The 15,168-nt window shown below is 39.0% G+C and overlaps 1 protein-coding gene across 1 annotated transcript; it reads right to left on the bottom strand.

Moving 5' to 3' along the window:
* Nucleotides 1-10,407: 10,407 nt before the first annotated feature.
* Nucleotides 10,408-12,121, bottom strand: LOC109178661. Its single transcript, XM_019328198.1, has 3 exons — nt 11,411-12,121; nt 10,772-10,957; nt 10,408-10,719 (listed from the first exon to the last, which is right to left on the bottom strand). Exons 1-3 carry the CDS (start codon nt 12,119-12,121, stop codon nt 10,408-10,410), a joined length of 1,209 nt encoding a protein of 402 aa, XP_019183743.1.
* Nucleotides 12,122-15,168: the final 3,047 nt, after the last annotated feature.

The following is a 15,168-nucleotide window of genomic DNA, read 5'->3' as shown; positions in this document are numbered from 1 at the left end:
TCATGATCACCACTCATCCATATCTCAACACATAGCACACTTTGTTGGCGCCACAGGACCAATCGCATGCCCATACATGAGGGTCAGCGCATAAAGCTCTGACACGGCCCCGCAGCACCCTGCCCCGTATCGCAACACGGAGGGGTCGATCGCAACCGACCGATGAACCGCAGCTCATCATAGTGTTTGATCGCAACCAAACAGTGGACCGCAGCCCAAGAGAATGTCATCTGACCGCAGCCAGGAAAGAGGACGAACCGCAGCTCGTATAGAAACGTTTGATCGCAACCAAACGGTGGACCGCAGCCCAAGAGTATCAATCTGACCGCAGCCAGCTTCTGAACCGCAGCTCAGGATAACCAATCCGATCGCAACCGAATTGGGTAACACACACACATATCACACCGCAAGCACATGCAACCCATATTACACATTGGGAAGGGGGAGAAAACGCATAACAAAACCTATGCGTGATCCATCACATACTAAGAATAGTCCTAAGGGGTTCATACTCCTTCCACCTAGGTCAACGGGATACCAATTCAACTAGCATGCAATATAGTAGACTCGTAAACCTACGAACGGTACCCGAAATATCAAACTAGACATAGGCATGATAAACGGAGTCCGTTGGGACACCACGGGGATCAAGGGAACATCAAACGGGGAAGCCGAACTCTCGAGTGGGGGAATTTTCCAATAGGTAGCCGGTGGGTGGGGGGCCACCCGCCGGCTGCCCGCCGGTTTTACTATTCCGGGCGGCGGGTCGCCGGCGGGCAGCTGCCCGCTGCCGGAAGTGAGATCTCGGCCGTGGGTAGGTGGCGGGTCCCCTACCCCCCACTGACTCTTTTCACACGCTTTACGCCCCGAGAACCGTTGTGGAACCCGAAACCATGCTTAGACACTTTACAACGCAATTAACGACAACACGTAGACAATTAATGAATCAACTACAAGAAACGAATGGCACATAACCTATCATGCTTTTCTAAATATAATCAACACCCAAACCTGCGATTTCCCCACCCGATAATCCAAGAATAAAATCATACGATACAACCTAGGGTTCTAATCACTTTTATATCAACAAGTATACGGTTCGTCTTCTAATTGCAAGATTCGGTAAGAATAACTTATAAACATCAAGAGCATCACACAATTATCAAGAACAACACATAATCATCAAGAGCTCTATATAATCATCAAGAATTCCATAATCATCAAGAATCTCCCAATATCAAGATTATCAAGATCCCTCATGGGATCATCACATCAAACATCAATAATAATCATCATATCTCGCCAATACACAATAATATGGGGGAAACCCTAAGGGGGAATCATAGCTATGAAAATAGGTTTTGTTGAGATATGGGTTATCTCTTAGCCTTAATTAATTCCTTGGCTATGAAGGGTCTTTCTTTAAGCTTTCTTGCTTTCTTGATTTCTTCTAAGGGAATTCTTGGAGCTCTTTTGGGATGGTGAGTCGTTTATTGTGGTGGGGGGTTCTAGGTGCCTCTTAAGTCCCCTATTTATATATTTAGGAGTCCTAATTAGGAACTAATATTATAGGCTTGCTAATTCTATTCCTTTTGGGACAAAGGATTGGGTTCCATGGTCCATAGTGGACCATATTAATTAATTAAAGAGAATCCTAATCATAATCTGAATAGTAAAAGACCTACTTCCTTTATTCCTAATAGATAACTAGGTCTAGGATTCCTAATCAGAATCTGAATAGTAAAAGGTTTACTTTCTTTATTCCTAATAGGCTTAAGGCTCTAATTTAGGCAAGGGCCCACGGTTCATGGTGGGCCTTATTAATTAATTAAAGGGAAACCTAACCGAATTAAATCATATTTAATTATTATTAACGGGATTAATTAAATAATTAATCCGGGATTGAAGGCCGTAACACGGGGTGTTACAACTGTAAACTCATAATCAAGCTTGAAACACTTTTTTTCCGCAAGGGCCATTCGATCGTCTCAGAAGATTGCACATTCTGAATGCTTTCGTAGAAGGCCTGTTGATCAAAGGTGTGCTGAGAGAAGTTTGAATGATAAGTATCATCTCTTTTCGGAAACTTGAAGGCCTCCTGAATGTCTTTACTAGTCACGGATATATCCTTCCCATTCACCGTAGAAGTAGTGGTTGTGGCATCCGAGGAAACCTTTGCATTGAGATATAATTGAGCGACATCAAATGCAAAGAATGACTGGTAAGTGTGAGTGACGAAGTTGTAAAGGCCGCAATCTTTGAGTAGAGCAACGACTTTTTCACCAAATTTTTTGTCGAGAACGTATTGGCAGAAGCCATGAACGTCCCACATGAAGCCACAGAGCACAAACCGTGCCCTTGATTGGATGAACTGCTCGTCTGAGATAGGATGCAGAGGCAACTCTACCTTGTTGGTGTTTTCAGGCTAAGAATTGGAGGCTTTTAATCTGGATTTGTTTGCCATTGTGTTGAAGATGGGGAGGCAGAGAAATTTCAGAAGTATGGAGAGTAGAGAAAAGGTTTTCTTGGGAGGAAGATGATGATGAGAAACGTGTAAGAGAAGGAAAAGGTTAACGGATGAGTGAGTCTAGGTTAAATAGTGTATGGGTAGTTTCTCTAGGTCGGGTATTCAATATGAGTCACCCGGAGTTTGAATTTGAAGTGTGTGGGTGAAAAACCAGATATGACCTTGGTATGTTTGATCACTTTTTGCATTTGTGGTAAAATTCTGTCGAAATTCATCTGATAAGGCAAATATCAAATAAAAAAGAATCATTCTACATTCAATGTGGAGAGAGAAGATACTCAAGTATGGAGGTATGGGCATTTAATGCATGTCCTCTCAACTAACACGTCATGCGTGATCATGGGGTAGTGGACCATTTTCTCGGTCACACGATCCTCTTCCACGTTGTCATCAGACGGTTGGGGTGCAGACCTTTCGAATAACCATCAGTTTTGGAAAATATCCATAATTGATTTTGTCTTGATAGAATAAATCAAATAAAGATTCATAAGTCCCCACGAAACAAATAAAGTTTCATGAAGTTTGTTAAATAACTTCTCGTGTTTAGGAGTAAAATGAAGTTTCGGATATAATAACACTTCTTCCAAAGACACGAAACTTAATGATGTTTATTTAAGAGACAGAACACAAAACATTCAGATTAAACAACAACCAACTTAACACTCATAGACAACATGAAAGATCACAAAATGACCCTTACTGAGACCACTCCACCAGTCTCCTAGCCCACAACCGAAAGTTACTTCTTGCCCTTTCCTTTCGAGCTGTTGCTGGCTTCCCCCTTAGTCATGGATTTCTTGTAGAGCTTGAGGGCCATATTGTCTGTAAGAGTTGAGAAGGTTGAGTCGCCGAAGAGTTGGGTTCTGGTTCATCTTCAGTTTCATCACCAGGCTCAGTTTCTCCATCATACTCACTGAGAAACTTGAGATAGTTTCTATCGAACAAGGGGTTGTTCCAATCCTCCTCTGATGGGAACATTTTTTATTTCCCTTTCTTTCCAGTGAATGGAGGTGGTCCCTCATGTTGATCCACAACTGGAGATGAGTCATCGGAGTCATCCGCCAGAAGGCCTTCATTGTGTGAAAATGGATTTTCATCAGAAGAGACCTCCAAAGGGGCTCTAATGTTGTTACCATGATAATAGCCACCTTTCTTCTCTTATCTTTCTTGTAGTTTCTTCCTGACGCTTAGCAGCATTTCTAGTGAAAAGGTTTTCTTGGAGGCATGGTGTTCTTTTCCTTTTGTCAAAAGCTTGAAGTAAGGAGGGATGATCTTCACTTGTAAAAGATTTACCCCTTTTTATAGCAAAAAATTGAGGATCACGGGTGTTGTCTTAAACTGAGAATGAATGACCATTCAATGCTTGAACGGTTTTCCAACCCGGATTGATTTCATCCTTGACTATTTTCATAACAGTCATTTCCAAAGTCATTTCACTTCATACGTGTTAGAGGTTTATTCGTCCACATAAGCTTTGTTGGTCCCTTTGGGAATCTTTCGGTCCTGATATCAAACTTTCTGAAAGATTCTTCTGGACTTAACACAAACAGAAACAGTGTCCATTGAGACCTTAGGTAAGAGAAGGAATTCATTTCTCTTCTTTTCCCTTGAAGCTTGGTCTATCCACAGAATAGGATTCCTCCTCCTCAGAAGCTTCTTCAGTCAGCCAAGCACTAGCTTCTCTCTTCCATGTGTTGTAAGAGATCAATGATCCTGTGTCACTGTCTGGATCATCAGGGAGGTTTTCAACAAGGTGGCTATCAACAAATTCCAGGAAGTCTCTATCGAAGTTTGGGTTTTCAAGATCCTATTTTGTTAGTTTCGCAGTAGTTTTGCGAGACTTGCTTTCTTTTTGAGATGCCTCTCCTTTCTTTTTGCTTGCCTCAGCCTTTTGATTCTTGGTAGAGACAGGTTTATTTCCCTTTTTGTTGTCCATTTTTCCTTTATGAGAAATATGAAGAGCTAATTCTCCTTAAATAGCCATCTTGTGGTGGTCACGGGTCATGGATTTTAGTGACCACAGTTTAATAGTCAGTTATGCTGACTTTTATGCCCATGAATTTTTCGATATCTCAATTTCTGTTACAAAATTTGAGATCTCTTTCACATCAATGCTTGCCTCAATTCCATGTGTCATTATGATATTTGACCAGACTAATGTATTAATTAGTTGTGTGAATCTTTCGCTTGTCAACAATGATATTATGACTTGGATGAAATCAATGTGAGACCATGAGAGCAAGATAGAGATAACTAGGAAAGATGAAAATTCATTAGATTTGCAGGTGGAGTTCCAGATGGCGAGTAGTCGAAACTATCGCTCTTTGTTAGAGTTGGACTCTTGTATTCATCCAACACACTTATGGTGAGTGTGGGAGCATGAGATTCCACCTTTGGTGGTGGCCGAATCTGAACAAGTGAAAGGTCCACCATGCTTTGTGTGCTTTCAGGTATAGGATACCATCGAAAGGTAGCAGGGGGTGCATTGTAGGATTGGCCACCGGCTCTCTTAAGTAGCATAACTCTTTCATTTGCAAATTTTAGGGCATGCTCTAGATAGTACTCCCGTTTTGCTCGAGAATCCGCGATGATTTTGTCCACATCTTCCCTTTGACCAGCCATTTCTGATGGAGAGTGTGTGATTTCCACTCTGTCGGAGTGCTCCCTTATCTTGATAACTTTCGCATTGGTCAGCTTTCTTTCTTCCCCCAGATATTGCTGCTTCCGAGCATGTCTTTCGGACACTTCGTCCATCTTTTCTTTTCCTTTTCCTTGATTCATACATGCAGTAAAAAACACGAAGATACACTAGTATTCAATAGATGGGTTAGTGTGAACTTCACTTATGATGGATGAAGCTACTTTTAGGTGGGGAAAAGCATTGTTTGTGTGTAGATCTTTCCAAAATATTTTCACTCTTTTTTCCTAGGGTTATCTCTTTGGAATATTTTGACAGATGTTTTGCCATCAATTCCAAACTTTCTAATCAGATCTTTGGTATATTTTGCCTGATTGATGAAGATTCCATCAGGATATTGTTTAACTTGTAATCCAAGAAAGTAGTTTAGTTCTCCCTTCATGCTCATTTCAAGCTTTCCTTGCACGAGCTTTGAGAATTTTTCACATAACTCAGGATTGGTGCAACCAAAGATGATTTCATCGACATATATTTGCACAAGTAGAATCTGATCACCATCTTTGATACGAAAGAGAGTTTTGTCAACAACTCCTTTCGTAAAACCACAGTTGATAAGAAAGTATGAGAGGGTATCATATCAGGCTCGTGGTGCTTGTTTTATGCCATACAGAGCTTTCTTTAAGTGATAAAATTTATCACTATCATGATCAGTTATAAAGCCTGGAGGTTGTTCCACATAGACTTCTTCTTCAAGAAGTCCGTTTAGAAAAGCACTTTTAACGTCCATTTGGAACACCTTAAAGTTCTTGTAGGCTTCATAGGAAAGGAAGATTCGTATTGCTTCAAGTCTTGCGACTGGAGCAAACGTTTTATCAAAATCTATGCCTTCTTCTTGATAATAGCCTTTGGCCACTAGTCGTGCCTTGTTCATAATAATGATTCCATCCTCACTCATTTTGTTACTGAAAACCCATTTGTTTCCAATAACATTCTGATTAGTGGGTCTAGGAGCAAGCTCTCACACATTGTTTCGTTCAAACTGATGTAGTTCTTCCTGCACAGCTGTGACCCAATCTGGATCACATAAGGCATCCTCAATGGATTTAGGTTCTATTTATGATAGAAAGCATTCCATCATATTTTTACGTGTATGGAGGCACGAGTTCTTACACCTTCTTGAACATTACCAATAACCTGATCAGGTAGATGATCTCTCAACCATCTCATATCTGGTTCAAATGATGTTTGTTGAGCTTGTGTATTCATGTCAGGGATGTAGGGCAGTTCAACATAGATCATTGGCTCGGGTTGAACTTGTGCAGCAGGAGTAACTTCTTCTATGATTGGTTCGTTCTGAGCTCTTGTTTCTGGTTCGGTTGATCTAGGTTGACATCTCTGATAAGATGACAAAAAGTCTTCAGGATCCGAACCTTCATCTTCTATGTTTCTTGGCTCGGCTTGAATGCTTAGATTTCTCATGTTGGTTGATTTGTCAACACGTGGAGTCCTTTCGGCTTGCTCATCAAACTTGACATGAATAGATTCCTCAATCACGATGGTTCTTTTATTTAGAACACTGAAGGCTTTGCTTACTGAGGAATATCCCATAAATAGTCCTTCATTGGCGCTTTCATCCAACGCTCTTAGATGGCTCTTTCCGTTGTTGTGAATGAAGCACCTGCAACCAAAGATGTGAAAATAACTAACAACGGGTTTCTTACCTTTCCATAGTTCATATGGAGTGAGTCCATGAGCTTTATTGATGAGTGATCTGAAATTTGTAAAACGCAGACAGTGATTTGAAACTGAAGTTGTAACACAAACAATCTGTAACGCAGTTCGGGCAAACAACCCTAATCTGCGAGGCACTTCTCAATTTGAGAATTTGCCTAAATCCACTAAAAGCTCAATATTTAAAGTACATTGTTTGGAACCTATGATTACACAATAGAATGATCTTTCCTACCAAACTATTGAAACCTAAACACATGTACTACTTTCTAGGGGAATTTAGTATCCTATTCTCAAAGACTTTCAGACCTCACAAGATTAATGTTGAATGCTTGAATTCTACAATAAAGGACAACCCCTATTTATAGTTGCTACTCCTAACAGATTCGTGAATAACAAAGCTATTCCTAATCAAACTAGAACTAGAAAATCTTCAACAACAAATCCCCTTAGAACTAGTATTCTTCAATAACTATTCCTCTTAGGACTGATATTCCTTTATAGAACTGAAATTCTTTTTGCACATACCTTTGACAAAATACTGTGAGTCAACACTCTCCCCCTTTGTCAAATCTTTGGCAAAAACCTTGATCTCATAGTGGCTTGATTTCTGATTCTTCTCCCCCATAATGGATGCCTCAATGGTGTTTGATTGATGGTAGATTAATGACAAGTTAGATCGCTATCCCATTTGTAACTTTTATCGGAAAATCGTTTTCCCTTCATCACACATTCATATCTTTGGTTGTAGACTTTACAACTCTCTTTGGAAAATTCTACTTTTAGTTCATCTTCACACAATTGACTTATACTGATAAGGTTTGCTTTTAGTCCTTGTACTAGAAAAACTCTTGGCAATATAGGTAGACCGTGTACACTTAGAGTTCCATTAGAAATAATTTGTCCCTTACCTCCATCTCCAAATGTTACATGTCCTTCAGTTTTGTATTGAATGTCCTTAAGGTTGTTAGGATTTCCAGTCATGTGTCTTGAACACCCGCTGTCAAAATACCATACGTTTTGTTCTTCGCTAGTTTTTGAGGTGTATGCAACATTCTGATCTTTTCTTACCCAGATTTTCTTGCTGTTATTTTTGCTTTGTACTGCCCAATCTCTGTTGTTTTGTCTGTAATAGAGATCATTTTGTCTTTTGAAGCAGTACGCCTTTATGTGTCCCAATCTGTGGCAGTAATAGCATCTGCATCTCCTCCGGTGTTGAAAGTGATGTTGTGACACCTCAGGATTTTCAGAAGAGTGGCTTTCACTGGACTCTGGATTTGGAGATTTAGGCCTTCCATCTAGTGCCTTGATTCTTATAACAGTTTGGCCTCCTTGTTTTTAAATTCGAACAGTTCTTTTTGAGTTTCTTTGAGGAGTTTTTCATCATTCTCTTTTTCATCTTTTAGAAACTGATTTTCATGTATGAGTTCAAGATTTACTTTGATGAGTTGTTCCCATTTAGAATGCAGCTGTGTATATGACTCTAGCAGTTCTTGTATATCATTTTCGTTTCCGTTGTCATTCTCATGATTTGCGGTGAATGCTACGAAATTAGTGTTGGTGTCTTATTCACTATATGAGCCATCGCTAAGTGTTGTCACATATGTTTTGTTCTTCCTTTTAAAGTATGTTGGACATTTGGACTGGATGTGTCCAAACCCTTTGCACTCATAGCACTGTATCCCTTCTGTGTTTGAAATGTCTCTTCTTTTCGTACTTGGTGGTTTTTAACCGGTTGAGGAATTTCCTTGGCCATTCGAAGGGTTTTTATTTCTAAACTTGTTGAACTTTTTGAAAACTCTGTTGAAGTTCTTTGTTAAGAGATCAATTGATTGCTCCATGCTTTCGGTATCAATTTCTGGACTCTCTTCTTGTTTTGATTGGAACACAATTCCTTTTCCATTATTCTTCTTGCTTTGCAGCATCTCAAGCTCATATGTTTGAAGATTTCCCATTAAATCACTGAGTTTGTAGGTGTTTAGATCTTTGTTTTCTTGGATGGCTGTAACTTTTACCATGAATCTCTCCGGTAGAGAACGTAGAACCTTTTTGACGAGCCTATGTTCAGGAATAGGTTCGCCTAAGTTGAACGCATCTCCAGAGATACTTAAAACTCTGGCACTGAATTGAGTGATGTTCTCTTCTTCTTCCATTTTCAAGTTTTCAAAGTCTTTCTGTATCATTTGTAATTTGGATTGCCTGACAGACGTGTTTCCTTCGTGATGATCACATAATATATCCCATGCAATTTTGGCTATACCAGTTGTGGTGATCAGTTTGAAGGTATCTTTACTTACAGCTCCATAGATGGCGTTCATTGCCTTTGAGTTGAAATTATATTTTCTTCTTTCTTGTTCGTTCCAGTTGATTTTAGGTTTTCGATTACCTTTATCATCAACTGGGTTTTTCCATTCATTTTCTATAGCATTCCAGACTCCTTCCCCTTGTGCCAAGATATATATTTTCATTCTAGCTTTCCAGTAGGAGAAGTTTTTACCAAATAGGGCAGGTGGCCTGTTTTTTTATAGTCTTTCTCTTGGAAACTCCATTAGGATCCTGCTAGTAACTTAAGCAGTTTGGCTCTGATACCAATTGAAATTTGTAAAACGCAGCACCCAGGGATTTGAAACTGAAGTTGTAACACAAAAAATCTGTAACGTAGTTCGGGCAAACAACCCTAATCTGCGAGGAACTTCTCACTTTGAGAATTTGCCTAAATCCACTAAAAGCTCAATATTTAAAGTACACTGTTTGGAACCTATGATTACACAATAGAATGATCTTTCCTACCAAACTATATCATATTCTCAAAGACTCTCAGACCTCACAAGATTAATGTTGAATGCTTGAATTCTACAATTAAGGACAACCCATATTTATAGTAGCTACCCCTAACGGATTCGTGAATAACAAAGCTATTCCTAATCAAACTTGAACTAGAAAATCTTCAACAACAAATCCCCTTAGAAATAGTATTCTTCAATAACTATTCCTCTTAGGACTGGTATTCCTTTATAGAACTGGAATTCCTTTTGCACATAACTTTGACAAAATACTTTGAGTCAACATGATCGATTTTGAGTGTAGCATGCAGTGTTGATTGTTTCGGCCCAGAAGCGCTTTGGCAAGCCTGAGTATGCTATCATAGTTCATGCAGCTTCTTTCATTGTTCTGTTCCTTCTTTCTGCAACTCCATTTTGTTGAGGTGTTCGTGCAGCCGAAAGTTGATGAAATATGCCATTTTGTCCACAAATTTCGTTCCCTGATCTGATCTGATTCTTATGATATTGATTTCCTTTTCAGTCTGTAGTTGCCTTAAGAGATTAGGTAGCACCTTCTCAGTCTCATTTTTCTTCTTTAGAAAAAGGGTCCAGGTATATCTCGTGTAGTAATCTACTACAACGAGAGAATACTTTCGTCCACGTAGACTGGCTGGATCGACTGGTCCAAATAAATCCATGTGTAGAAGACTTAGTGGTCAAGAGTTTGCGTCTGAGAACTTTGACTTGAATCAGGCTTTAATTTGTTTGCCTTTCTGACATGCCTCACAAATTCTATCCTTGACGTAAGGTACTTTCGGCAAGCCTTCTACAAGATCTTTCTTGGCCAATTTGTTGATGGTTTTCAGGTTAAGATGAATCATCTTGTTGTGCCATTCCCAGCTTAAATCTGCATTATTCTTAGCAACAAGACAAACATTAATTTTAGATAATTCCCAATTTACAACGTACATGTTTTTCTTTCGTCTTGCTGTGAGAACGGTGTCACCATCTTTAGTGCTGATCACTTTACACTCGTCTTTGGAGAACTCGACTTTGTATCCCTTGTTCACAAAATTGACTAGTGCTTAGAATATTGAACTTGAGTCCTTCAACATGTGAGACATCTCGAATGACTATTCCATGTTTGATTATGTCTCCAGTTCCTGGTGTCTTTCCACTAGATTCTCCTCCAAAGACAACTTTTGGCCCATCAACTTCTCTATAGTTGCTCAAATTTGACTTATCTCCGATCATATGTCTTGAGCATCCACTATCCACATACCAAATGACATGTTTTTCCTGAAATCAAATTAAAGATTATGCAGATTTAGGTACTCCACGAGTTTCGGGTCCTTGAGGGTTAGTTGTAAGTTTCGGAATCCAGACGAATCTAGAGCTTGTATCACTCATCCTCGGTCCTCTATATCCATTAAAGACTCGATAAGCATAGTAAACTTTTACGAAAGTTTTGGCCTTGTATCGACTTTAAAAATAGGAATTTGGTGGATTGCGATACTGCTTAAAATAGTTAGCTTGTTTATGCCGATGAATCTTTTCAAATTCTGCTTTTGATAAAGGTTCGGGATACACAAGCCAATCTTCCTCGGATGGTCCACTCCATCCGTTACCCGTCATTGGTCTTCTAAGTGAACTATTGGCATGTTTTTTTCTTTCATTTATTTGAGTTCATTGTGAAGGAACCTTTCGTTATTGTACTGAACGATTTTGCCTCTGATTGACATTCGGATTTACCTTCCTTTTGTTAGTTCTTGTAGGCTGACCCTTTTGATAGTATAGACTAGGTCTATTAACTTTCGGTCCATTCCTTTTGACATTTGCATTATGTCTAGGATTGCCTTTCAAGAATCTTCCATTTTGAGGTTCCAAAACTTGTTGTACAGCCTTTCCTTTCGGTTGGCTCGTTGGTTGTGGTTGTTTTCCAGTGTCAATCTTGGTCATAGGCTCAGGCTGCTGAGTAGCACCTTGTACAAACATAGATCTAAACCCTTCTTGTGAGAATGAGTTTACAAGTTTGTTTAACAAGGTTTGTGCTGAGGAGCTAGGGTCGAAACCAATTTCAGTTATTTCCTCTGCCAGTTTTGATCCATTTACTAATTGATCCATTAGAATGGATGAATTATTAAATGAGTCAAGAACCTCACACAGATGTTGCTCCCTTAGCTCTCTTTCTGTACACAGCTCCTTAAGAAGGCGAACTTGCTTCTCAAGCTGATCATTTGTGATGGCTAGCTCAATGTTTTTTATTCTAACGCGTCTAAGCTCATCATAGCTTATCAATAGCCGAGAGTTCTCTTCTTTCAGTTTGGAGTAGGTGTTTTTGATTACCTTGAAATCCATCATCATCTCAAAGATTGTTTCATTTGGATTTCCTTCACTTTCAGAGCTAGGCTCTATTTGAGTAGATGAGGAGGAATTAGGGTTTACGTCATCATCTTGTGCCATTAAGCATAGATCGTATGTGTTTTCTTCTTGGCTGTATAGGCATAGGAGTTCTTTTTCATCTCCTGAGCTCTCACTTTCTGAACTTGAACTTGAGGAGCTACTTTCGGGTTCAACTTAGCTTCTCCAGTTGGTTCATTCACGACCATTGCTTTTTGTCTTCTGTCGTGTCATGGATGGGTTGCTTCCTGTTTTCCACTTTATCCGCTGGTTTCGGCAGCATCTTTTGGTGAGCTCGTGCTAGGTTCCTGGTCCTGGTATTTGCGGACCATGGGGTGAGGACAATTCGCTTTGAAATGTCCTCATTTCCGACAGTTGTAGCATAGCACTTGTGCATCCATCGTTTCTTGTTTCGAAGACCGAGGTGATCTTTCGTATTGCCTTCGGTTGGAAGAATTTGGAAACTTTTGATGATCTTGAAAGTTGTTCTTCCTCATGAACCTTTTCATCTTTCGCACAAACAAAGCAAACTGTTCATCAAATAGGAAATCAGGGGGATTAGAGTTTGACCTGCTTTATGTCGAAAGATGTTGAGTTGCAGCTAAGGCGATGTTTCTTGTTTCTGATTCTTCAAATTCTTTGGGTTCATGCTCGAATTCGTAAGCCTTGAGATCACTAAAGATTTTGGTTGTCTGAGTAGTTTTCATGTCTCGGTGATCTCTCATTGCTGTCACCTTCATCTCCCACGACTTTGGAAGTCCTCGAAGTACTTTTAGGTTCTTCTCCTTCTCGGTTGGCTCTTTTCCGAGATCTGAGAGGTCTCCCATGAGTTTCGTGAACCTAAGCTCCATCTCAGTAACAGTCTCGTTGGGAAGCATTTTGAAGTCATCAAACTTCTTTATAGCTACCGTGAGCTTGTTGTCTTTATCTTGTTCTTGTCCTTCACCTAGTCTCATAAGAGTATCCCAAATTTCCTTAGCTGTTCTGCATTTACGTACTCTCGGCAACAACGAGTCATCAAGAGATTTGTAAAGGATGTCTCATGCAACATTGTCAAGATTTGCTCTCGTCCTTTCTTCTGACGTGAGCTGAGACTTAGTTTTAGGGATCAATACTTCAGGATCTGCTTCTTGAGCAATTGCTTGTGCATTTACCATCATTATCACAATAGGACCATATTCTATGACGTCCCACATTTCATCATGTATACCCAAGAGATGAGCATGCATCCTGACTTTCCAATCATCAAACTTAGAGAGATTAAAGGTAAGAGGCATAGAACGGTTAGCATGATCATTTAACATAATGAATTTTTAAGAAAAAACGTGCAAAGCTGAAAATGAAAATTTTCTAATATATTATCAAAAGGGATCTACCAGACAGTAAAGGCAAAACGTGTACCGTTCAAGGTAACCGCTCTGATACCACTTGTTGGTCCCGGTAGGGTCGAAAGGAGAGTCTAGAGGGGGGGGGGGGGGGAGACTATACTCGATTTTTCAAAGCAACTCCTTTCTGAGAGACGCACAGTGGAATAATTAGTTCGTTTTAACTTGAACTTTGCACAACTTTGTTACGAAAGAATATCATTGGGTCAGTATGATATGCGATGCACGAAAGATAATTAACGGAAAGTAAAGAGAGATAGAGAGAGAGATTTTTATAGTGATTCGGTTGTTAACAAAGCCTACTCCACTCTTCTTTCACAACCTGTGAAAGGGTTTGTACTATCACTCCTAGTACAAACTACTTCAAGCTAGCTTCCTTGATCACTAAGCCGGACAACCACTTAATAGGTTTTTCAACTCCTCGAGTTTACTCCGCCTCTATCAACTTATTCTTCAGAGTTGACGGTTGTAAAGAAAATGGTGTCTTTCCCCAACAGGTTGAAGTCTTGTCTTGTTGACTGGATGAATCTTCACGTGAGGAAAGATGCAAGACTTCTTCAAGTTTGTGAAGTGTAGATTTAAGATGAATCTCTTTGAAAACTTCACAAACGTAACACGCTGATTATGAAAAGCTTATGAATGAACTTGTTTAAAGAGCTTTTCTAAGGATAAAATCTGTCGAACAATTAGCACCTTCTTCAATGGTGAAGAGGGGTATTTATAGGTGAAAAAAAATTTATCTTTTAGAGGGAGATGAAAATTTCGAACCTATTAACCAACATGTATAGACCAGTGGGCATAGAGCATTTAATGTGGCTGTACTATGTAGCCGTTGATGTCAAAAAGCAACATGGCTTTTTGTCCTTTTTCACTGTCAAGAGGGTACTAATCATTTAATGCTCCTTAGTTTTTGTGAATATCATTCCTAGGACACCTTTTGTCTAGAATGATTGCCCAGTTGAGAGACAAAGTCCATCTCTTTCGTTATCAAACGATCTTTCTTATCATTTAACATCTAAACGAGAGCAAGATCCATTCATCTTTTGTCTGCAACGATCTCTGATCTCATCCTTCGCTTGTCTTCAAATCTTCAAGTAGACCTATCACGCTAGCCTCAACTAAGATTCATGTACTACATAGTGCGAATCATATGTTGAGTTACAATGGCTTTCGTTTGTAACGAAAGTTCTAAAACAGAAAGAAAATAGAGGTCTACATTCCTAGCAAAATTGGTATCATCAAAATCTAATTACATTTGTTCCTAACATATAATAATACTTCATAATAATAATAAAATTATTATTATTATTATTATTATTATTATTATTATTATTATTATTATTATTATTATTATTATTATTATTATTATTAACATTTTGGAATTTATATTACTTATTCTCTTTCAATTCCCATCCATGTATACCAAATATTGGAATTGAAATTCTTAATAATTTTATTCCTACAAACTAAATACTGAAATTTAAATTATTAATTTATTTTCACATTATTCATCTTCTATGGAATTGCAATCCATTTCCCATCTAATTTCATCCTTCCAACCAAACGCCCCGTTGGTGTGTAACCTATTGCAAAGGCAACCAAGTGTAAATTAGGCTGATGTTGCCCTTTCTTATTTATTGGCTTTTATTCTATTTTTAAATTATAAAGTTATCAATTCTTAGCTCTATTCTATCATCACAGATCAATCTCTCATAATTGCAAATT

This window comes from Ipomoea nil, unplaced genomic scaffold (genome assembly GCF_001879475.1).
Source record: "Ipomoea nil cultivar Tokyo-kokei standard unplaced genomic scaffold, Asagao_1.1 scaffold0865, whole genome shotgun sequence".
NCBI lineage: Eukaryota > Viridiplantae > Streptophyta > Magnoliopsida > Solanales > Convolvulaceae > Ipomoea > Ipomoea nil.
Note: the sequence above shows the minus strand (reverse complement) of the source record. Positions and strands in the feature narration are given on the sequence as shown.